The 24233-nt window shown below is 37.5% G+C and overlaps 1 protein-coding gene across 17 annotated transcripts in view; it reads right to left on the bottom strand.

The window, feature by feature from the left end:
* TCF4 (transcription factor 4) overlaps window positions 1-24233 on the bottom strand; it is a 318541-nt gene that overhangs the window by 111866 nt on the left and 182442 nt on the right. For all 17 annotated transcript variants that reach the window (XM_034773372.1, XM_034773378.1, XM_034773380.1 and 14 more), the window contains 2 exons: window positions 10003-10132; window positions 9504-9553 (listed from right to left, as the gene is read on the bottom strand). In XM_034773372.1, the coding sequence (XP_034629263.1) occupies window positions 9504-9553; window positions 10003-10132 (180 nt within the window). The remainder of the gene's footprint in view (window positions 1-9503; window positions 9554-10002; window positions 10133-24233) is intronic.

Raw genomic sequence — 24233 nt, forward strand, 5'->3', positions numbered from 1 at the left:
AGGTTTGGAATAAAATAGAGGTTTCCCCGGGCTCTGGGACTGAGTCATACACTCACTTGTCTGCGCAGATAATGAGGTCAAAGCTGTTATGCGTGTAAGCATACTCAACATCATGTAAGAAATATGCCTCCACTACGAATAGGGACACCCTTAAATATGATGAATAAAGAGGAGGGATGGTCTTGTGGTTAAGAGTGGAATGCAAGAAAACTGGTTTCAACTCCTGGCTCTACCACAGATTTTGGGCAAGTCACCTAATTTCTCTATGCCTTTTTTCTCCATCAAAAGAAGTGAGCTAATATTTGTTTTCCCCTACTCTAGGGGGGGAGCAAGAGATAACTCAGTGGTTTGACCATTGGCCTACTAAACCCAGCATTGTGAGTTCAATCCTTTGAGGGGACCATCTAGGGATCTGGGGCAAAATCAGTACTTGGTCCTGCTAGTGAAGGCAGGGGTCTGGATTCAAGGTCCCTTCCAGTTCTATGAGATGGGTATATCTCCATATATTTATTTTGGCATAAACTCTTCAAGTCAAGGAGTGTCTCTTACCATGTGTTGTGCAGTGTTCAGCACAATGGGGTGCTGACCCAGTTGTCATGACCACTTGGCAGACTACAACCCCTCCTCTCTTTTTCTCTACTTTTAAAACTTTTATTTAAAAAAAAAAAAGTCCTTATGGTGATGAAAATACCCTTGAAAACATGAACCAAGAATCAATCTATGCAGTGATGCCTGATTGAATCTGCCAAGAGCCTGCAACAATAAATTTAAGAGGTACGAACTGGTCCCATTCATCTCAGCGAAGGCCCTGTGGACTCTATGCTCCTGCAAACATGGCATTTGGAATTTTTTCATTTTGCAGTTTTATTGCAGCCAGGCTCCCAATATATTGGCCCAGCTCGGCTGAAACTAGCTGACTTTTTTGGGTGTCCAGTTTGCCCCTCAAGGTGAAGTTACCTGGATTATAGTGCCTGCTCCTTGCACTGTTCCATGGACAGACAGCAGTGCCACTGCAGCCATCCTCCTTATCTTCCCTCTTCTATGGATCGCAGGCTGACTTCCCTCTCTGATGGACTCAGACCAAGACAGCTACCCTAGTACTTCAAAGTAGTAGTTGCAGTAGCTAGCAAAAGATTCTGGTGCATGCTTACAGACATTTAAAGGAAGGCCCATTGACTCATTTGGAGACCAAACATCCATCTTTACTAAAGAAACCCACTGAATTTTTAATCTGAAAATTTACGGGTATACAAAATTATAAAACTTTTATTAAGTGGCAGTTCCATAAATGAAAGCTCTTCAAGCATCACACTACTGGTATCCCTGAAATAATTAAGGAAACACTAAACGCACCCTGCATTTTGGATATTGGGATCTGCTTGACTGATCTACAGAGAAGTGAAAGCAGATTCCTTCACCAAAGATGCAGTCAGCTGATGAATTCATTACACAGTTACAGGTGCTCAGGAACAGAGAAGCCAATACTTCTCAATACAACTGGATGACATCATAGATGTGTCTTCTTCTGCCCTATTTTTAATATTTGTCTGGGATGAGTGGGCCATACAAGAGATTCTATCACTGACAGGAAATGCCAAGTTAACATGACAGGAAAAAAATAATCTGAAGCTTTTAAAAATCAGTTTTCGCATCTGGATTGGCTTTGCTTTGCTTTACTGGTATTTTCATTGATGGAGCCCAAGCTATGACAGCAAAACACAGTGGCTTTGTGACTAGAATTGCACTCCAAGCCATTTGGACCAAGAAGCTTTGGTGGCAAAGACAATGCCAGTGGAGGTACCTAATGAGATGCTAAAGTTGCAAACTCTATTAAAGCCTCTTTGCTATCTTATTGGAAGAAATGGGTACTCAACATCAGCAGCTCCTGTTCCATAATGAAATTTGTTGGCTTGCATGAGGCAAAGTTTTAAATAACTTGTTAGAACTCAGAAAAGACTCCAGGATTTTCCTTGCTGAAAGTGATTCTGCCTTTGCTGAATGCTCCACTGATCAACATTGGCTTACTTTGAACGCTTCTGTCCAGGGACAGCATAGAACATAGATTTCTCAACCTGGGGGATTGCATCTCCTCCTAGGGAGGTCAAAAATAGGTATCAACTGGTTGCAACCTCTCTGCTCTTCCTATGTTACTAAGTGAGAAGGAAGCGCTAGCCAGATGGCCAAAGGATCCTGGGATGGTCCTTCTGACAGTCAAGGGCCAGACACTCCAAGGGGAGAACTCAGCAGGTTTAAACCCCAAAAATGAGTAGACAAAGCAACTAATTGCATACTGTATTATTGTATTATAAAAGTATGTTGAGTAAGGTATTTTATGAATGCTTGTAATGTTCTGAACTTGATGGCCATGATGAGATGACTATAGACTGTGGTTATGACTTTATGTATTTGGATATAGAGAGAAAACTGATACATAATCGGTGCTCATAATCGGTGGTGCAATTTCACCTTCACCTTACAGCAGGGTGGTGAACAGTCAGGGGCTGCCTCCCCAACCAGATGAGACTAGCTCCAAGCACCTAGCTTGGTACAACCCAGGAAGACACAACTGATGGGCCATTAGAGTTAACAGGAAGACATTGAGACAATTAGGGATTTCCCCACTTTGAATATCTATAATGACTGAAGAAAAAACAAACTGCGAACCCTTTTAAAATGGAAGGGGTTTGAAGTGAAAGGCAACCAGAAACTGAGGGCCAACCTCTAGGTAGGAGGCTGTCTGTGAAACACTGGATCCCCCGTTCACTTAGGGGATATGTTGAGGAAATGTGCAAAGGCAACAGGTAACTTGTATTAGAAAGCGGATGATATCTAATTTAGGGTGTATCTACAAGCAAAGAAAAAACCGCGGCTGGCCCATGCCAGCCGACTTCAGTTCACAGGGCTCGAGCTGCAGGGCTCTTTCATTTCTGGGTAGACATCCGGGCTCAGATCTCCCATCCTACAAGATCCTAAAGCCCAGGCTCCAGCCAGGAGACGCAGGACTGGAAGGGCTGTTGATGTCGCCTGCCAAGGTATAATTAGGCTGGCAGAAGCCAGGGTAAGACCCTGTGATTGTGGGCTGAGTACTAGTTTCAGGGATCTGAGACATAGCAGCACAGCATTTAGGCTCCCCTCGGTTACAGAGCAAGTGGTGATAGAAGCCCTCACTGGCCTGGGCGATCCCCCAAACGTCACAGTTCTGGTGACGAAAAGGGGATCCCAGCATGGAGACAGTTGAGAACTACTGAATTATACAATAATTACTGCATTTAATAACACGATTTACAAGACTAAAATCACACCACACAGAACAGAGAAAATCAGATTACTAAAGATATCAAGTAGGCTTGTTCATGCTACTGGAAAGCTTTATTACAGAGAAAGATAACTTAAGACTTGGAAAACTTACAAGCAGCCATTGTTTGAAATATTGACCTGGTTTCATTCTCAGGAGCAAAGAGCCTCACTAGAGCATGTGAGTGATTGGAGGGAATGCCATGATTTCTCTTCTTCTGAGCTTCTCCCTCTTCAGTCCCAATCACCCCTCACATTTCTGCAGGACTGAAAATAAGGTAGGTTGCACTCCTGACTATCCATCCCAATAGGCTTATTTAAAATATCTCACCCACTCAGTTCACAATCAAACCAAGTGAAACACTATGCCACGTGCATAGGCTACTTGCATCCTAAACCCCCTACCAAGAGATGACTTCTTTGTCCTTTTAAAGTTATCCTCAACTTTTTTACTCTGTTCCTAGCAGCTGCTGCAATAGCTAGTAGGTTTGGGCAATTAATACCTACATAGACTTTTAGTTCTCGGGTACAAAGTCATTGTGGTGGATGTCACTTAAACTTATGAAACCTCAAATCTGCTTAAACCTTAAACTCTAACCTGGGCCTTAAGGCCTTACTCAATTAACCACACTGCATATATCTTTGTTCTTTATTTCTGCATACTACTCATCCAGTAGGCTCCTCCCAAATATCCCTTCTAACTGCTCTTTCTTTCCTTCTAGTCTCATTTTCACATCTTCTTTCATTCCACATCCTAAGCTTGGAATGCCATTGTTTCCCTTCTTCCATATGACCATGCTCCATTCACATCGCCTTTTAAAGCACATTTCTTTCACAAAGACTTTCAAGAATGATTTTCCCCAACATGCCCACAGGGCTAAGAGACTGAACTTTCATCTGGTGTATTATGTGCCATAACTATTTTGTCTGTGTCCAGTTTAGATCATAAATTCACTGAGGCAGAGAATGTATCTTCCTTTCAATAGCACAGAAGACACTGGAAGTGCTCTACACTGTATGTATTATAAAATAAATTAATAAGCATAATAAAATACTCATTTCAGACAAACAGCTTTTGTTGCAAAACTGCATCTCAAGAGGTGAATTAACAATTGATCTTTTCACTCCCAGACTCCATGGGCAAAGTTGTGGCTCTCAGTGTGTGCAAAAGAAGATCAAAGTTGAATGAGCTGGCAATTTAAGGATTAGGGGACTCTCTAGGTAGTGAAAGGCTAGTGTAGCCAGCCCTACATCTTCTCCTCCTGGACCCTCAGGGTAGAAGGCATAGAGTAAGAAAAGAAACCATTCCTCACTTTTGTGTCCATCCTACCTATGAAGGCATATGCCAGATTTCATCCTCTTCACTCATGGATATGGAGGGAACAGTATGGCCCATTGTGTTTTGCTCTCAATTTTCCAGTGGTCAAGATAAGAGGAGTAAGCAATATCAGATATACTTCATGAGCACTAGGTACATCTATTAGTAAAAGGTCAGATGTGATTAAACTGCCATTAAAATGGATAAAAGCTTCAGGTTACAGAGGAAGGAAACTGAAGATAAGGAGATAAAAATACAGAAGAATCAGGAATATTTTGGACTGGAATGTGCTAGCTAATAAACTTCTATAGCAGATTTCATCAAAGGTTTGCAAAAGCACTTTACAAAGGCAGATACTGTAATTATTTTTATTATGATACGACCTACACACCCAGAGATCTGGGTCCCTTTATGCTAGGCATTGTACAAGCACATAGTAAGAGAGACTCCTTGCCCCAAGAGATTATAATCTAGATCAGGGGTAGGTAACCTATGGCACGCGCGCCGAAGACGGCACGCGAGCTGATTTTCAATGGCACTCACACTGCCCGTCCTGGCCACCGGTCCGGGGACTCTGCATTTTAATTTAATTTTAAATGAAGCTTCTTAAACATTTTAAAAACCTTATTTACTTTACATACAACAATAGTTTAGTTATATATTATGGACTTACAGAAAGAGACCTTCTAAAAACGTTAAAATGTATTACTGGCACGCAAAACCTTACATTAGAGTGAATAAATGAAGACTCGGCACACCACTTCTGAAAGGTTGCCGACCCCTGATCTAGATAGTTAAAGGAAGGACTGTCACACTATTTACATATGGGGAACTGAGGCACAAAGAGTTTGTGACATGCTCAAATTAACACCACAAGCCAAGCAGAGTGAGGAACAGAATCTAGATCTCCTAACTGGCAATACGATGCTCTGAAAGCTAGGTCAAATTGACAATGTGGAAAACAAATCCAGACTTGAAACTTAAAGTTGGCATGAATTCCTGAAACCATGAAAACAGGAGATATTCTTTACAAAGGGCAACATGAATGTGTCAGGGAAAGATATTTTGTACATGCTATGTGAAATAGCATACCGATTTACCTTGGAAGATTGATTAGGTAACATAATATTCGGTAAGTATAGAGTGTGTTGGTATGAAACAACATTCTGGGACTTGTATACTTATTTAAATCTGTTTTTTTAGGGTTCAAAAATGTTATTCCACTCCAAGTTACAAGTTTGTACTCTTCTTGCAACAAATCGTATGTACAGCCCCCAATGGGAATACGGGCTCCGCTACACAGTGCTGATAAAGTGCTTTGAGATCATAAGATGAAAAGTGTCATTCATTCATTCATTCTGCCAGACTGGGGCTTGCTATAGAGGCCAGACTTATGTTTTCTTTCTCCCACAGCCACTGCAGTGTTTCTGAATAAAGACAAGGCAGATCATGCACTGTTTGGAATGCACCTTGTCACAATAGGGTGAATTTTTAAAGATGACATTTCAGCCTTAACTCTGAACTTCCTGACGTTGTGTTTAACTCAGAATCTAATATTATTTGAACTCTGATTATTTTTACAGTTTAATTGCCTTTGCTTTCAAAATCAACCATCATTTTCAGTAAAAGCAAGAGACAACGTATTTGTTACAACCGATAGCAGAAATTTTGTATAAGAGCATTTTATATATTCAACCAGCTGAAACTGCTCCTCAAAATCCTTTGCAACCCATCGTATAAATAAAACTGAGACCAATTAAATACAAGTATTTTAGTAGAAAGACAATAATATTTTCATCCTCTCAGCTAAATGCAATGTAATCTATTTACTCAATTTACAAATGCATATTGTTTATCCAACAACATAGTCCCGTCTAGGCTAATGTTGCAAGGTGTATCACATACATATACTCTGATCCTTTTAAAAGATGCATTATTCTTTTAGAGATGACAATGGCTTGGATTAAATCTATAAAGTTTGCAAATGATTTCTCACGATATATATTAATGGATAGCACAAAGCCAAAGTTATATTTATACAAACACATTTATGTTATGTATCTCTAAGAATCTTTGTTATTCTTGTCACTAAATATTTAGATTTAATTTATCACGTATTCTGATTAGGTAACACTTTGTACAATTAAAGTATTTGGGGGGGAAAGGAGTGGGGGAGGGAGGGGCTGCGGGTTTTGTTTTGTTTACTGTACACCTAGTAAAACACCATTTCAAATTTCACAAACTTAAGGGGTATAGTCCACCTTAAAAATTATTTGGCCTAGAAATATTATTTAAAAAAAACAACAACAACCAGTGTTTAAAAGGTTAAGTATTTCAATAATGTAAAATAATTTTTTTAAAAAAATGTTTAAAGGAGGAAGAGGTTTGATACCATTGTGCAAAAAAGTCAAATGCTTCTGGTTCTTGTGAGTTCAGAATCTGCCCAAAGCAAACTTTCACTGCAGAGTTTTAAGCCCCTGACTGTAGAGGTTTCTAATAGAAACACCTACCAACTTTATCTCCACAGTGAGACTAGACTGCAGACAGCATCATAATAAAACTCTCTCCTTATGACAAGAATACAACAGTATCTGTAATTGTCCTGAAGTGGTCAGCTGTCTACAGGGAAATATTTTTAATTCATAAGAAATTATGGAAAATTTTTGTATGACAATGATTAAGCAAGTAGAAAACAGACATTATAGCACACAAATATATTGTGTATCAGAAAGAAATATGCAAAATTCTGAATCCTGGAAAAAGCTAATCGTTAATTTTAAATATAAGATACAGCACTGCATCTTTAAGCATTTGTGCCTTACGGCAAGTATGTGGCTTTCACAGCACAAAGCTATTCTGCCATTCCAGAACATTCAAAGATACATTCTACTGTATTTAATATTATCCATATTATGTACTGGCTTGCTTCAAAATGTAAACAGCTGTGGGGAATATATCATTTGAGGTTGTCATATAAGCTATTAAAAGCTAAAGTTTCATCTAAATTAAATCCACGGCTAACTTCAAGCATAAAAACACTCATCAAAAGCTTTGGAGGGGATATATTTCTGTAAAGGGCCAGTAAAAATACATAGCTAAGTAAACTTTAAAAATAGGTATAGTGACTTTTTAGTAAAAAATGTCTATCACTAGCAACTTTTGTTTTCACAATTTCCATATTTCAACAATAAAATGACACATATTCATATAAGTCCAATATCACAAACAAGACAATAATTGGAACATTTAAATTAATTGTTCCAATTGTAGCCATGGTTGGTCCCAGGATATTGGAGAGACATGGTGGGTGAGGTAATATCTTTTATTGGACCCACTTCTGTTGGTGAGAGAGACAAGCTTTCAGATTTATACAGAGCTCTTCTAAGCTTGTCTCTCTCACCAACAGAAGTGGGTCCAATGAAAGATATTACTTCAGCCACCTCGCCTCTCATATTTAAATGGTGATATTCATAGTCTTTCCCTTTCAGATTTCAATTTTATTAGTTCTACGATGAATAGTAATGAGACTACAGTTTCTCACATCACAGGAGTAAATGAGCCTCTTTAAAACACGTTAGTTTGTAAACTTAAATTTTAATTGGATTTACAATAAAAACAAAAAATCCATCTCAGATTAACATGTTAATTTGTTCATATATTCGGCTATACTGATTACCACTTAACACTTCCTAATACTCACATTTATAGATAATGGAAATATGGTTATGATGTGAAAAAAGTTGTCCGTTTTTCAGAATACGATTTTTTTGTTTACAGCTATTGATTTGAAAATCTATCCAATATATTTTTAGCACAGATGTAATGCTGCATCCACATATGTAATAGTGCAGCACAAACAAAACTAATGGGAAGGTGCAGAGAAAAATATAATTCTTAGCCATACTAAAACTTAGAAGCTATACTGATTGTAATACTTTATCGTCTCTATTAAGGCTATTATAAATTTACAGTACATTACACTGAGATAAATACTTTTAAAAGATGTAATATACATTTGTTAAGCTTTTTTCAGTAAAAATAAAAGAAGAAAAAGAAGAATCTATCAAATGTTGGCAGATGAGAAAAATCAAATGAAAAGTTATTTGGATCACATAAGAAATGATTATATACAGCTGAAGAGACTTTTCAGCTTTTAACTGCCTGTAATATAGATTTCAAGGTAAGCATTGAAAAAAATGTATCTGTTTAGCTGAGATAGTATCCATATTCCCACAAAAAAAATTAATCAAGGATATTCATTACAAGTATATATCATATTTGGTGCGGGGGAAGAGTGAGTATCTGAGTAATTATTGACTATATCTTTATTTATTAAATAACCCATAACACCTTTGGCAACAGCTGGATTCCACTGGTTGACACCTGGTATCACACATACAGACAGCTACTGATGCAGTTACTTTTATAACTCTAATTCAGGTACCACAGTAGAAAATAAAGATGTTCTCCCTGTATTCTGGGCTGAGACCCATGTAAATTTCTCATAAATCCTTTCCACAAATCTCTTTTAAAATGCAAATCCATAAATCATCATAATACTGACAAAGAAGTTAACCAACACGTGAAACTAATGCTCATTCTATCCAGAGCCACGTACAGGTAACTACCCAAACTTCAGGCATCTTTCCAGAGCTCTTTTTGGAGTTTCCCCTGATGAAAATCAACATGACCAAGACACATTTGTCCTCATCGTGTAATTAATCACTTCAAAGTTTGGTCAAGTGACAAGATTTTTAGACTATCCTTACCCTGTCTACAGTTTTTATTGATAAATTCTCTATGAGCTTGGAATTGGATTCATTTATAACCACTTTTGATCAAACAAAGCAAAAGAAAACACAAACAAGCTTGGCAGACAAGCAGTACTTACTGATGATGGTAAACCTGGAGGAACTTTTCGAACTTTCTTTGTTTGTACTTCTGAAAAAAAAGATAAAATGCCATTGTAAGACATGTTTTCTTTGAAATTTGCTGAACAACAAGCTACCTGATTATGCTTCTTACAGCTTTAGTCTAGACTTGAAGCATTTTGGTAAAATAAAATGGACACCATTGCTACTTACTGAGATCAGGAAGTTTGATGGTAAGTTGCCGGGAAAGAGTGAATGTGTAGATATTTGGAGTGTTAGATAATTTGTTCCCTCCTTAGATAGTTTTGTTTTAAAAAGGACCCTTTTGTGTGCAACCAAGGGAAAGCAAAGAATCAACTAACATTAAAAAAATCCCGTTTGTATTGCCAGCTGGAAGTACAAGCATGCTCTGTCGTTTTCAGTTAGATTATTGCTTTTACTATAAAATGTTGTTAAATAAAATGAAACTTCAATAATTATTTTTTAATGGGGGAAAAAAAGCAAGACAAAGTAACTCACCCATAGAAGTACTGTGAAGAGGCCTCCTTCGGGGGTTATTGCTAGAATACTGATAGTACTGAGAGCCAGGTTTGGTGGGTGAGAGAGCTCCTGGGTTGCCAATATCCATGTCACCTCCAAGGAGACTTTGCTAAAAGATTTTAAAAATAGATATTGTGAAATCTAACTTTCCCGGCCATTAGCCATTTCTTATTGCTTAAAATAACAATGTAAAAAAACCTGCATGAAGCAAACTGAAATACTATTTAAGAGCCTCCAAGATTTAAAAGTACACAGTACTAAACATTTCCAGTTTAGGGTCTTTCCCTTTGCTACGGATGCTTTATACAGTAAATTCTTAAAAACAAAACAAAACAAAAAAAACCCTAGAATTACTTACATTTGAAGTAGACTTACGCCTTTTTATGCAAATACGATCATCGTTTAGCACAAACTTTTGAAGCTACATTGAGGAAATATATTTGAGTACAATTCATTTTCTTCACAGCAGACAAAATGTGTCTGTAAACATATTTTTGGTAACAAAAAACCTTTATCCTGTTGCTAATATTATGGTTCAGTGTGTATTAAAATAGCTACATTGACTATCTGCATATAGCAAAGACTTTCTGTCTGTGCATGAAATATACAAAGCAGATACCATACAAAATATACACCCCAAGTACACAATATTTGATTAAGATGTAAAAATAAAATTACACATTGCTAAAAATAACCTGGCTAATTTAGCAAGTTATTGGGAAAAAATAACCCCCAAATATCTAAGGCTATTGGAGAGCAGTAGCAGCAGCAGCAGCAAAGGACTTTAAGTATATCTAGTTTATGTTTGTATTATAACTAACAAGATGCACATCCACAAATGCAAGATTTACTCAGTCAAGAAAGGACTCTAGTTTCTATGAAATAGCAGGAGACAGTATCTGACCACAATAAAACACAAATTTTAGTCTGTAAGAGTATGAAAGAAGAACAATTTTCTAAGAGTAAGATTCTATTTGCTATAAACTACATTGAAACTTACCCATAATATATAAATCCCCTGATTATACTCTGCATTGAACACATTGTTCTTTTAATTATTCTGATATGCAATAAAACAGGTGTAGATACTACCATTTATATTAAGAACAAATTTACCATTTAATAAAGAAATTTTAAAATTAAGTACCAAAAATCTAACTTTATCGTTACTTGTAATCAACTTTTACTGACTGAACTAATTACTGTACTTGATAAAGTACAGAATGTGTTTTCCCTAATCTAAATTCTAATCACCATGTCACTCACAACAGACTTAGTAATGCTTCACTAACACACTATTCACATGCAAAATACTCTAAATAGGCCAATTATGAATCTGCCCCTGTTCCCTGGTTAACCCGCTGAGAACTGAAAAATTTCACAAGGCAGTCACCAACTAAAACAAAGGCTCCTTGTTTTAAATTAAGACAGTCTTTTTGATTCCTAAATAGCTCAACAAAGTGGCATGTCTTCTAATGAAAGCAGTTGGTCAAATATGACCCATGAACTGGAAAATCAGAAATTAAAACATCCTTATTCGCTAACTATACTTCTAGAAACATTCAAAGATAACTTTTGATTCTATAAAACTATCTTACTTTTATTCCAGATGAGCAATGTGTAAATAACTAGTGGGTTATCAACAAGTAATCCTTGATTGATTCTATTTTAGGGCTTTTTACATAATGTGCTGTCTAGCATTTGGCTTTATAGAAATTCCAAAAGGATGTAATTTACACAGGTTTTTAAAATGTGAGAATGTTAGTCTCAACTTTCTTGTGGCTAATATCTTTACATTTAGCAATTATTTAATATACACCTGTGGTGACTATGCTCTTTTTAATACACACCTGCACTGACAAAAATGTTTGCAAGTGAGTCGAATAATGGCAAAGAAACACATACAAAACTGAATGAAAAAGTTATCAACTCATTCTGAGTATACTATTGAAACAAACATAATTTTATTGAATGTCTTTTACTGAATAATTCATTCTGGAATGAAAGACCGCTAGCCACAAAAATCCTACTCAACCATGTATTTTTTATCATACATACATTTTTCACATAAAGACAGACCAGCTAATCTGTACATGGATTATCCATGTGTCTAGTGGTCTGAAAGATTTAACTCACAACCAGCCTTAGAGCTTTCTACATACATCCTACTTGATGTAATTGGATTTTTTTTTTAAAAGAATATACATAAACATGGAGTTTGAATTTTTGTACAAATAAAATGAATCTTTGTTAATCTAAAATAATTTGCACACATTATATGTTTTGTTTTCTTCATTAAAAGACCTGGAAAGGTTGTGAGATATCTACAGACAGAAAGCTTAAGACAACTATATTGGAAATAAGCAGTGATAAGAATCTTAAAAGCATCCCATGATTTTTTTTTTTGTTTAGCTATTGGTTACTTCTCTTTGCCACTAGTCGTCTTTTTATAATGATTAATAATTCCTTGGTACCAAATGCTTGATGACATAAATCTACAAAGGTAGATAATAATATGTGGATTATATATAAAGCAGCATTCTAGTACTCTGGACACGTATGAACAGAAATATACAAAAGTTTCAGGAAGACTGCAAGAAAGGACTTCCAACATTATGATACCGCCTTAGTTGCTTGTAGGGTTTGTTCATTCAAGGAGTCAATGTGTATATTGTTGGTATATGAATGTGCATTACCTTTGCATGTACAGCATGGTCACAATTACTACTATATATTTTACCATCAATAATTTTCATGTAAAGTAGGATGTTGTAAGCAGCTTCTTATCTATAATAAAGATCAGTCTTTCCTGAAAAAGCATTGCTGTCTCTTAATGAACTTTCATCATCGTCACATAGACTAATTTCTTCTTTTTTTTAAAACCTTTGTTTTTCACTGGGACAACAAAATCATTCTTCAAAGCAACACAAACATGCATTTTTGTGCAGTTAAGGAGGCCTCCCTAAACATTCCACTGTGGAAAAATAAGATAAAAATATATATGTATTTATTCTGAGATGCAGGTAAATAGAACAATGGGTATTTATTATTGTTCAGCCTACATGTCACATTATTAATGGCCTGCAACAAAAAGAACGAGAAAACATTTACAAACCATGAAGCCCCAGATTATATACCATTTAAGGCTCTTTGTCCATATTTGCCCATAATTGTACGAATTATTAGGCATTCAAAATTCATATTTGCCATTAAGAAATGATGGACTTGCAAGTTAAGTGTTACATCTGTCAAACTCCTCTCCTGACTTTCGACAGGGTTAAAATGGTTGCATGTTTTCCATTTAGTGCAAGCTAATGTTCTGATGTTATCTTTGTGTCCCACCAGCATACTACCCAGGAAACACAGGAAACAAGATGCTGCATATCTTTGAGCTAAACTGTATAAATCTTACAGACATATTCTTGCAATTTAGCATACTCTGTGCAAATCCCTCCCCCGCACCCATGCCGCCCTTCAGAACTGCACAGTTTGTAGTGTATGCTGTAGTATCAAAAACAAAGAATGTAACACTGAAGTTTCCAGTCAGATTTCAAAGTTTGAGTTAAAAAAAAATTACAGAAGAAAAGTAATCTCAACACAGCAAGATCCATTACCAGATTCAGACATCCAGCAGTTTTGTCAATTTGGATTTTTTGTTTATTTGTTTGTTACCTGGAACTCGGTCTGTGTTTCTAACATACCCTCAGCCCTGTCTTCTTTTAATTTTAGCCAGGGAACCTTCACTTAATCCAGAAAATGAAACCACAAATTGAGTTTTTTTTTAAAGAAAAAAATTGTATTGATCAAAACGGATTAATACCTGAGTGGTAGTTTAAAAAAATTGGACTGCTTCCATCATACAGCTGAAACTTTGTTTTTCAAACCAAAATGATTTTTTGCAACCGAATAATTGTTTCACTTTAATCATTTTTTAAAAATCTAGTGGGTGGGAAGTAGATTTCTGAAACTATTATATTTACCCTTAATTACAGATACAAGTGAGATTAGAATAGGATGAGTGCAGCTGTTTATTAATATATAATTAATTCAGATGAAAGGAAAATGACCTTGAATGTTGTAATCTGGGAGTTGGGGTCAGGAGGGGGTGTTCCCCCACCATCACCCCACCACAGGTTAGGGAAAAATATCTGCAAAAAGGCACTTTACCGGACTTCCCATGTATTCTGTTTTTCATCATTCCCTATTACATTGTGATCAGATATCAAACACGACGAGATCATGGGGGATGTTTTAGAACAAAGAAAAACAGTTTTAGATGAAACCAGATTAAGCTCCTTTTCTGAACTATTGCCAAATTCTCCAGAGTTGAATCCATGTTGGAGTATTCTAGTGCTTGCACAGCTGCAATTCTATTCTACGATCACAAACCTACGTGATGTATAGTGACTGGGGGCCATATGTTCCCCAGCACAGTAAGCAAAAGGGTCTAAAGGTTCAAAGAAATGTCAGGAGGGACTGCATGGAGGGGAAAGGTGACTGCACTGTAGTATTCTTTCTTGTCATGTAGTTGCGTAAGAATCTCCACACCACTTATGTGATAGTGCTGCCATGTGGCACCGAGGATCCTGTCGCCAGGCCAATGGTGGAGACCGGGATAGGAACTCAACATGTTATGCTCTTCAGGTGAAGAAGCATAATTTAGAGATCAAGTGCATTTTACAATTCTATTCTGAGCAGCATGACAGGTATTTCCACACATAAGGACCTATCACTGCAGCCAGGCAGCCTTTGTGAAAAGTATTATTGCAACTGGGAAGGGTGGGGAAGAGGAATTCAGAGCAGTGTTTAGCTGCAATGGAACTCCGAGTCCATAGGACTTTCTCTAGCAATTCCTGTAGATCTCCAGGAAACCTAACCCAATAATATGTGACCTCCTCTTCCAAACAGCTTCTGGCTTGCCACTCCTTAGGTAGAACAGTGGTGTGGTCTCAATCCATATGATGCAAGGCAGCAAGAGGAACACTGACCTTTTCTGGGGCAAACTGACTTTGTACAGATAAACAAGCCTGAAGGCTGAGGACATAAAATGCTGAACTATTATTAGTATGTGCGCGCACACACACACAATCATAAATATATATGTGTATGATTATATTATACACACATACATGACTGTACCTTTATTATAAAACTCTTGCATATCATGTATCAACTTAAACCAATAACAAGATCATTTGATAATAAACATAAGAATTAGAGGAAACCACCTTCTTCATGTAAAAAGAACACAGTAAAATTATTTTTCAGGATTCTTTCCACATTCTTTTTTGTGAAAGCCTTTAGGAAGATTGATGGATCTGCCTAGCCTTTAGGATGAGGAAATGAAAGTCAGTATCTTTCACCATGTTTTGCCCTTTGTCACATTCTTACACTGTACACTATGAACTCAATTTGCAAGTTTTGAAGTGCTACCTGCAGTACTGCACCAACCCCACTTTGCAGGGCAGTGAGGACGAGGAGCACAAGATCACTTCCTCCCTACTCTTAGCTACACTTCCTCCCTACTCTTTTCCAGGTGATTTGATCCATGAAGGAGGAAGGCTCAGCTCCTTGTGGATGCACCCCCAAATACACTACTATGCACACATGTATGGAGCGAGAACAATCTAACTGTTGTAGAGTGCTTATACATCATGGAGCAGTAGATTATGTGTAATTATGACTTTTTTTTTTTTTTTTTCAGAAAAAAAAGCAAGGAGAGAGGAGTGTGTGATTCTCCTTAACATGAAAAATTTACATTTTTCAGAACCCTCCCACCCCACATTTTCAGTCAATGGGATTTGGCTCTTATGTACCTAAGTCCCTTTAGATATTTAGGCTCCTAAATCAGTTTGGCTAATTGCAGTGAGGCCTAAATACCTTTGAGAATCTGGGATTTTATCTATTACAAACTTTACAACCTAGTCAACCTGAATGTGCCAAAACCACACTTAATTAATGCTGAGATGGTTAAATAGGAGTGTTGATCTTTAACTGTCTTGTCTTCTGTGATTTTATTTCCACAGTGTTCTACCATTTTGAGACAACAAACTGCAGCATAATCACTTTCCCATACATAGATATGGGATAGAAATCTGAATCTTACATTTTAAATGCTGGAGAAGAACCCAGAATTCCATTCTATCATTTAGGCCTCAGCCTCTTCTTCCTGTTCTGGGCTAAGTTTATGAATTTTTTATTTGGTAAAATCACACTGACTAAGTAAAAAAGACGTTCCATACATTCTCTGAATTGTTTCTCAGTTATCTCCTTCTGTGGTTTCAGTTCTTTGTTGTTAATTATATTATTAAACCAGATTTCCACTGAGACTGTGACAACAGTGTCATCTGCCCATAATCTGCCAAGTCCCTTCAAAAGCTCCTTCAATGACTTTTCGGAAGTTTAGCACCTCTTTGTAGAGCCCTCTGTTGTGTAAAATATGCACACTATGTTTTTATCTAAAGTCCTCATGCTTAGTGTAAATTCCAGCATATTCACGGTAGCTGAATATGCAAATATAGAGACAATTTCTTGAGTTCCACCAAATGTATTTGTGAAGCTGAGCCATTAATTCTCCTTATTCATACAACAAACCATGACCCTAAAAGTGTTTGAGGAAGAATTCTGAACTTCCATCAAGTGCTTTAACTTTTCTCCAAGAGGTTTGTATTATTTCTTGAACACCGAGTCAGAAGTTTGGGTGACTGCACCTGAGAAGCACATCATCTTTTCTTTTTCTTTCCTCTGTCAGAGTAAATGGCAAAGAACTCTTTGCCATTATTTTTTCTCCATGGTTAGACAGTATCTTTACCAACCTTTACACAACATTCTGCGGCTTTCTTTTCAAATGTTGACCTATATCTTTGTAAGAATGCTTGTAGCTATTACAAGGTAATTTCTCATGTTCAACCAACCCCCGTGCGTTAATGTCCTTAGTGTTGATTCTCTGAGTTCTTTTTTTATAATTATTCTCTGCCCCCATTATTTCTTCACTTGTATTACTTAGCAACTTTCAGAGATCAATTATCTGCCTCTTATTTGTTTTTATGGAATAACCATAGATAGATCATTTTCATTTTTTGGGCATCAAAGACAAACAAAACACTTCTCTTCAAAGAATCTGATGTTGAACCACTGATGGACAGTCAGGATTAGGGTTTTAAATTATGTCGCAGCTTCTATGTTTTTATGATGGAGATGATGGAATAAAACATCTCATTTGCAAAATCAGCAAACTCAATGTTCTTCTCTTCTACTTCAATAGATGAATTTTCATTTGGCACTTTTAACCAAAATAATCTATTTTTTCTACACTTTTTAGGTAAGCATGTGCACAAATTCTTTTAAATTTTTTGTACTTAGCAACTCTTGACAAAGTTTACTTTTTACTTCAGAAGAATTATCTGTTTTCATTTCTTCTGTATCTTCATTCACTTCTTCCCTACCGCTTCCTTCAACTTTAGGCATGAAGGGTCAGATAGATTCATACACTGCTGTTTGGTGATCACTAAATGCTAATCATTTGTTTGCAGTATTGATCCACAGCTTTCTCATTTACAGTGTAGCTCACTCCCTTATGAGTCTCACAGTATCTGGTATTTTTCTTAAAGCCCCAAGTCCCAGCATTGTGAGAATCTCAGCTTTCACAGTTGTGGAGAAAATGTGAAAAATGTGACCCAAATGTTACCTAAAGGCTCAGAAAGGAGAAGGAAATAAACCTCCTCATGATTTTTTAAATGCTTGGGGTTGAAATTGCTGAATTTACTATAGTCAGAATGAGAAACAACTACCTACTGAGTCCACTGTGAAGACTAAAAAAAATATGTTAACTAACATTGCATATTATCAGATACCATGTCCAGCTTCCAGAATTTTGTAGAGGCTGGTAAATCAAGCATCCACAATATTCACATCTTCATCCACTTCCCTATCCAACATCCAATGACAGCTGATTCCACCTATTAGACACATTCCCTTTTCCAACCACTAATGATTCCACCCATCCTCCTTCACCCTCTAGATTTCAAGAAAATTCGCCACCTTTCTGATAATTTACTAACATAGGTCTAACAAGGACTGTAATGTTCTCCACTTCATTTTTAACTTTTCAGAATACAGTTTTCATTCACAAAGTGGAATTTGAGCCTAATCTTTCTACTGTCAAAAACTTTCATCTATATGTAAACAATCCAGACTGACAAAGACATTTAAAAAAAAACATAAGAGTGTTGTAAAGGATCTGCAGGGAGGCTGGGGAATCTAGATCTAAGGTCTGGTCTATACTACCCGCCTGAATCGGCGGGTAGAAATCGACCTCTCGGGGATCGATTTATCGCGTCCCGTTGGGACGCGACAATCAATCCCCGAATCGGCGCTCTAACTCCACCAGCGGAGGTGGTAGTAAGCGCCGCCGACAAAAAGCGGCAGAAGTCGATTTTGCCGCCGTCCTCACAACGGGGTAAGTCGGCTGCAATACGTCGAATTCAGCTACGCTATTCACGTAGCTGAATTTGCGTATCTTAAATCGACTCCCCGCTGTAGTGTAGATGTACCCTTAGAGTTCTACACAAAGTCCATTACTCAGGGAATCCCAACCAGGATGAACTCCATTCAGTTTGCCAATCAAGAGAGGTGCAGTTTTGTGCCACCAAAGTTGATAGTACCCATTCATCTTAGTTGCACAGTTGTGCCGCGTAACCAATCTAATAAGATATTATAGTCAAGAAAGTGTCATAAACTTAGACCAAAGTGATGCAGTTTATACACCAACCTAAACCAAATCAATGTGAATATTATCGGAGAGGTAATGGCAGAATCCTTTTCCAAGGCAGGATAGGCAATATAGAGCCAACTTTTACCCTCAGTTTACACCTGTGTACATCCACTGATGTATAGATGCGCTACAAGAGGGGTAAATTAGGACAGAATTTGGCCGATAGTCAATATTGGATCTGATGTGGATTGCTGCTCAGCTGCATATAATTAAGCACTGTCTGCAGTATTTCTTACAAAGCAATTCAGTGATGCTAGAATGGAGAACTGCCACATCATCACACAATTCAATTGCTCTACAACTTCTCCCTTGTGTAAATAAAACATCCACTCACTGACCTCTTCTATGCAACAATGAAAATTAAACATTAAGAGAAAATCTGCCTGTTTCTGTGTCCCTGCACAACGTATATGATAAGCAACAAAATGTAGAAAAAAATATGTCTGCTTACAGACACTTTCTCTGCCTCCCCCCAATACAGTACAGCAAAACATACAAAAGCTCAGTTATATTAAGTGTTTCTGTATTTTAAACATGAACTATATCAGAGCACTGGCATATGATGTAAGTGTTACCAAGGTAACTACCACTTAATATATAGTGGAGTAATAGTCAAATAAAACTCATGCGTGTTGGCATGTAAATTAGAACTGCCCGATGGTTACGAATAGGTTCATGCATCCCCCTGTTTTACAGCTTTTCACATTCTTTTAAAGAATATATTACAGTGTAACATCATTGTTCGCAATACCCTATTCCATCCACTTTTTTCCAAAGTTTCTCAAATCCTATATCCATCTGGTACTTATCAGCAATGTGGTCACTTATTGGGGATGATAGGAGGGGAAGAATGAGGGTTAATGAAGTGCAGAAATTCATACTGTGCAATGAAAAGAGCTTTTTTGCATTTTTTCCCAAAGTAAAATACACAAGAATTGCAGGCAACAATTCCCTAGTAAGTCTATACTACTTTTCCAGTTCAAGTGAGCCCTTTCGTGTATAATTCAATAAGTATGTTCTAATCACTACTTGCCTTAAAATGTTTCTCTTTGGCAAATTATTTCAAAACCTAAAATAGAGCAAGTTTTAAAAAACCTGTTAACCTAACAAGAAAATTAACATCACTCTTCCCTATGTAAACATTTAACTATAAAGAGCTTACTACAAGAATAGTGTGTTGAGTTGTTTCAGACGAGGTAAAATATCCTGACATGCTTCAGTCTTTAAAAGGTGTTTAGTGGCTGAATTCCCATTTTTAATTATATAATTATTTTTCCCTTTGAATATGAGAACACAGAAAAGGCTTATACAAGTTCAAATTCAAAAAGATTGTTTTTCTGAAATTAAGTTTTAGCAATATTTTTACCCAAAGAAAAGTTACATTAAAAACATCCAAAAGACCAAGAAAACTTCCTGTCTTTAAAACAACTAACAAACGAATCAAAAACAGCTAAATAATTTAATTGCTTAGAAGAATGTTTTTGTTAACTCATTACTGTTTGTTGGTCTCAAAGATACTACACTGTCGACACTGCAATGTAAGGCTAGTGTTGCTAGAACTCCAATTAGCAGACCTGGGTTTGTTAACCTAGGGCTTGAATGTCTTCACTTATTTGTAACCCCCGATCAGGAATTGTTGAACCCTGGATCCCAACCTGAGGCTTCCGCGTCTACACTGCATTATGCAGGCCCAAGTCCAATCATCCCTATCCCAGACTTCCTAGAGTCCTTTCAACATGTGGCCGCTCTAGCCCTTTGTTCGTGGTGCGGTGTGGAAAAACTTGAGTATCCACCAAACTTGACTGTTCAGAGCACAAAGAAAGTTGGCCCATAGGATTGTGGAATACTTTTGGCGAACTCCCAGAACACAAGTTCAGTGGGGCTATGTCTAAACTGCAAAAGCAACAGGACTTGCACCCTGGGTCCCAGCTTGAAGCAGGCTCAGACTCTCCATGCCTGTGAGGCCCTGGGACCCTGGGTCTGAGCCTCAGGTTAGTGCGATTTGAGTGTAGACGGAAGGAGGGGCAGCCTTAAGCCTGAGTTCAAACACTGGGCTTACACTGCAGTGTAGACATACCCAAAGATAAGCAATACTTATCCCTTTGTTATCCAAAGCAACTGTGTGTAAAATAATGTTATCCAGAGACTAAAAGCAATTTAAAAATCTTTCCACAATCTAGCATGTCAGATACTCAGGCAAATGAAAAATGTGAACAGATCTGTCTGTCAGACATATTTTCAAAAAGACACTATCAAGTTAAAATTCATATAGTTACCTAAAAAAAGTGGGAGGAGCAAAGAAGTGGAACTTGAACCATATATTTGTATTAATGGGAGAGGACATAAGGAGCGGTACTTGAACCAAAAAGGAAGTTTAAATTGTGAAAGGGGTTGGAAGCAGAGTACATGTTGCATGCTCCTCTCTCTGCAACTCCAAGGAAGCCCTTCCAAACAAGCACCATGTGGTTTGACTCAGCAAGCCACATATGGCCCACTTGATCCTTCTCCTGCAAGTATGTTAAAGGACTACATTCTTTTCCTCCTCAGAGGATGTTAACCTCTTCCACATAGAAGAGATCTGTTGGGATTGCTGCACCAGAGTCTGCATGGACAGAACTCAATAACTTTTCTTTTCCCCTGGAGGAAGACAGTATGCATGTCCATGGATACAACTGATGCTTACTACTTTACAAAACTGCCTAACATGAAAGACATTCGTATGGTAACAGGAGGTGGGGAAAAGATGATTATATTCTTTAGAGTCAGATGAAAACTAAAGATTATTTACCCAGGTTGGGATAAACAGTGTGTTTTTCTGCGGTTTGAATGCATATCTGCAAATGAAATTCAACTCTTGCAAATACATTGCTATGCTTTGCTATGGTTTGGTTTTTGGTTTTTTGGCAAAGGACCCTTAAAAATTATCAAACTAAACTGATTGGCATTTCAATACTACTTAAAAATGTATTGGTGTTCACTGTCTTCATTGTTATAAATGTATGTTTATTTTGTATTTTACAGAATCGGGTTACTCAATCAAATATAAATATGTATTTTATCGACATATTAATTCATTCTGAGATTTTTTTAAAAGTGGAAAGTATTTAAGCATTTAAATTCCTCTCTCCTAATTTCAATATTTTTTATACGAAAATCTAATAAATGCAGTCCAAAGGCCATTCACAAGGAAATACAGCTGTAACAACTGTACACATTATTGTACCACAAAACTAATGTCAAAGAAAATCGAGAGCAATCTTCATTTTAAGTACACCCCAACACCTGTAAAGTTTATGACACTTAAAGTTTTCAGACAGGATAAAAAATTATACTCATCCCCACAACATATATCAGCAAATTCAGCTGATGTGAGCAATGTGAAAAAAACAGCATCCTTTTTTTTTTTTAAGCTGAGATGGGTAAAAATATAGAGGTGGTATGGTCCTGGAAGCCAAAATAGAGCATGACACACCACACAGTTATACCTAGCCTTCTTGTCAGTGGTCTTTTAGTTAGTTTAGCACTGCGGGAAAACTTCTGAATTAAAAATGTGCATGTGCTTTCAATTAAAAGCTTAAGAATAAATTTTTTGTTTCCATCTCTCCCTTTGCAGTACATTCTGCGGGCTGACTGCATCACACAGCCAGCAGGTGTAGATTCCAATCCTAAGGAGAGAGAAAGAGGTGAAGTTTTATTGCCTGGGTGCATCAAGATCACCAGGTGGCTTCTTCATCTGTGCCAGACGCTTCCCATGTAAAATAGGAAAGAATGAATTCAACAAACTGAGAACAAATTAGTGTACATGTTTCACTCCATCAAACCTTTATGATAAATGACAACTTCCTCTCCTACCCAGCCCCAAAGTCTCTATCTTGATATATAAATGCATTACATATATGGTGGCCACCATTAAAAAGACATTATTTATGTCAAGGATCAGGCAGTAGTAACTGGGATACTGCAGCATTTCTCTTTACTTAGAACTGTGGGAACTGTGGGGATTGTTGGCATGTGTTGGCTTTTTACAAATGTAGTGGGCCCAATCACCAAACCCCAAGAACTAACTGTCACCAAATGAAATTAATAGGCAGCAGGTTTAAAACAAACAAAAGGAAGCATTTTTTCACATAACGCACAGTCAATCTGTGGAACTCCCTGTCAGAGGATGTTGTGAAGGCCAAGACTATCACAGGATTCAAAAAACAACTACACAAGTTCATGGAGGATAAGTCTATCAATGGCTATTAGCCAGGATGGGCAAGGATGGTGTCCCTAGCCTCTGTTTGCTAGAAGCTGGAAATGGGCAACAGGGCATGGATCACTTGATGATTACCTGATCTGTTCATTCCCTCTGAGCACCTGGCATTGGCCACTGTCCGAAGACCCAGTATGGCTGTTCTTATGTTCTTAGTCACCCTCATACATGAAAAAATAACAATAATGCTTTGCATTTTCATAGAACTTTCCATCTGTAGGAGAGTACAGGCGAGTCGCATCATACGCGCATTTAACTTATGTGAATTCAACTATACGCGCTCAGCAAAAAAAAAGAAAAACAACAAAGATACCTGTAAATAGTGCAGGCGATTCACCCAATGAGCGTATGCCCCGGAGTGAGCGTGAGATGGTAGATGTGAAACTGCTGTTCCCTCAGTCGGTCTCAGTTCCCACGTGCCTCTAATAGTGTGAGCATCTTGCCACGCTGAGTGTGATTCTAGTGTTTAAAGATACGTATTTTTCGTACAACATGGCCCCTAAACGCAAGCCAACTACTTCATCTGGTGCTCAACCGAAGAAACAGCGATCTGTTCCAACGCTGGAGGAAAAATTGACTGCGTTGGATTTATTGAGAGACGGTATGTCGGTCTCCAACGTGGCGCGTAAATATGGACGCAACAAATCTAGCATCTGTGTCATCAACATTCGAGAGAGAGAAATTCGTCAAGCCATGGCATCAAGTGCTCCAATAACTGCTAAGGCAGGTGTGTGATAAGACTTTAGTGAAGACTGAAAAGGCATTAAATTTATGGCTGGAAGAAATGAATTGTAAACGTGTGCCTATCGATGGCAACACATTGCAAGAAAAGGCTATTAGCCTCTACGTGCTGTTCAAACCTCCTGCCAAAGAGGGACAGCCTTCTGATGAGAAGGAATTCAAAGCCAGCCAAGGTTGGCTTAACAGTTTTAGGAACCGCTTCAACCTCAAAAACATGCCGACTACTGGTGAAGCTGCATCTGCCAATGAAGAGGCAGCAAAAGCCTACCCCGAACAATTAAAGAAAATCATAGAAGAAAAGGGCTATCTTCCGGAACAAGTTTTTAATGCTGATGAGACTGGGCTCTTCTGGAAAAAAATGCCCAACCGCACTTACATTTTGAAATCAGAAAGACAAGCCCTTGGCTTCAAAGCAGCTAAAGACCATGTGACTGTGTTGTT

The sequence above is a fragment of the Trachemys scripta genome, chromosome 6 (assembly GCF_013100865.1).
Source record: "Trachemys scripta elegans isolate TJP31775 chromosome 6, CAS_Tse_1.0, whole genome shotgun sequence".
Classification (NCBI taxonomy): Eukaryota; Metazoa; Chordata; order Testudines; family Emydidae; genus Trachemys; species Trachemys scripta.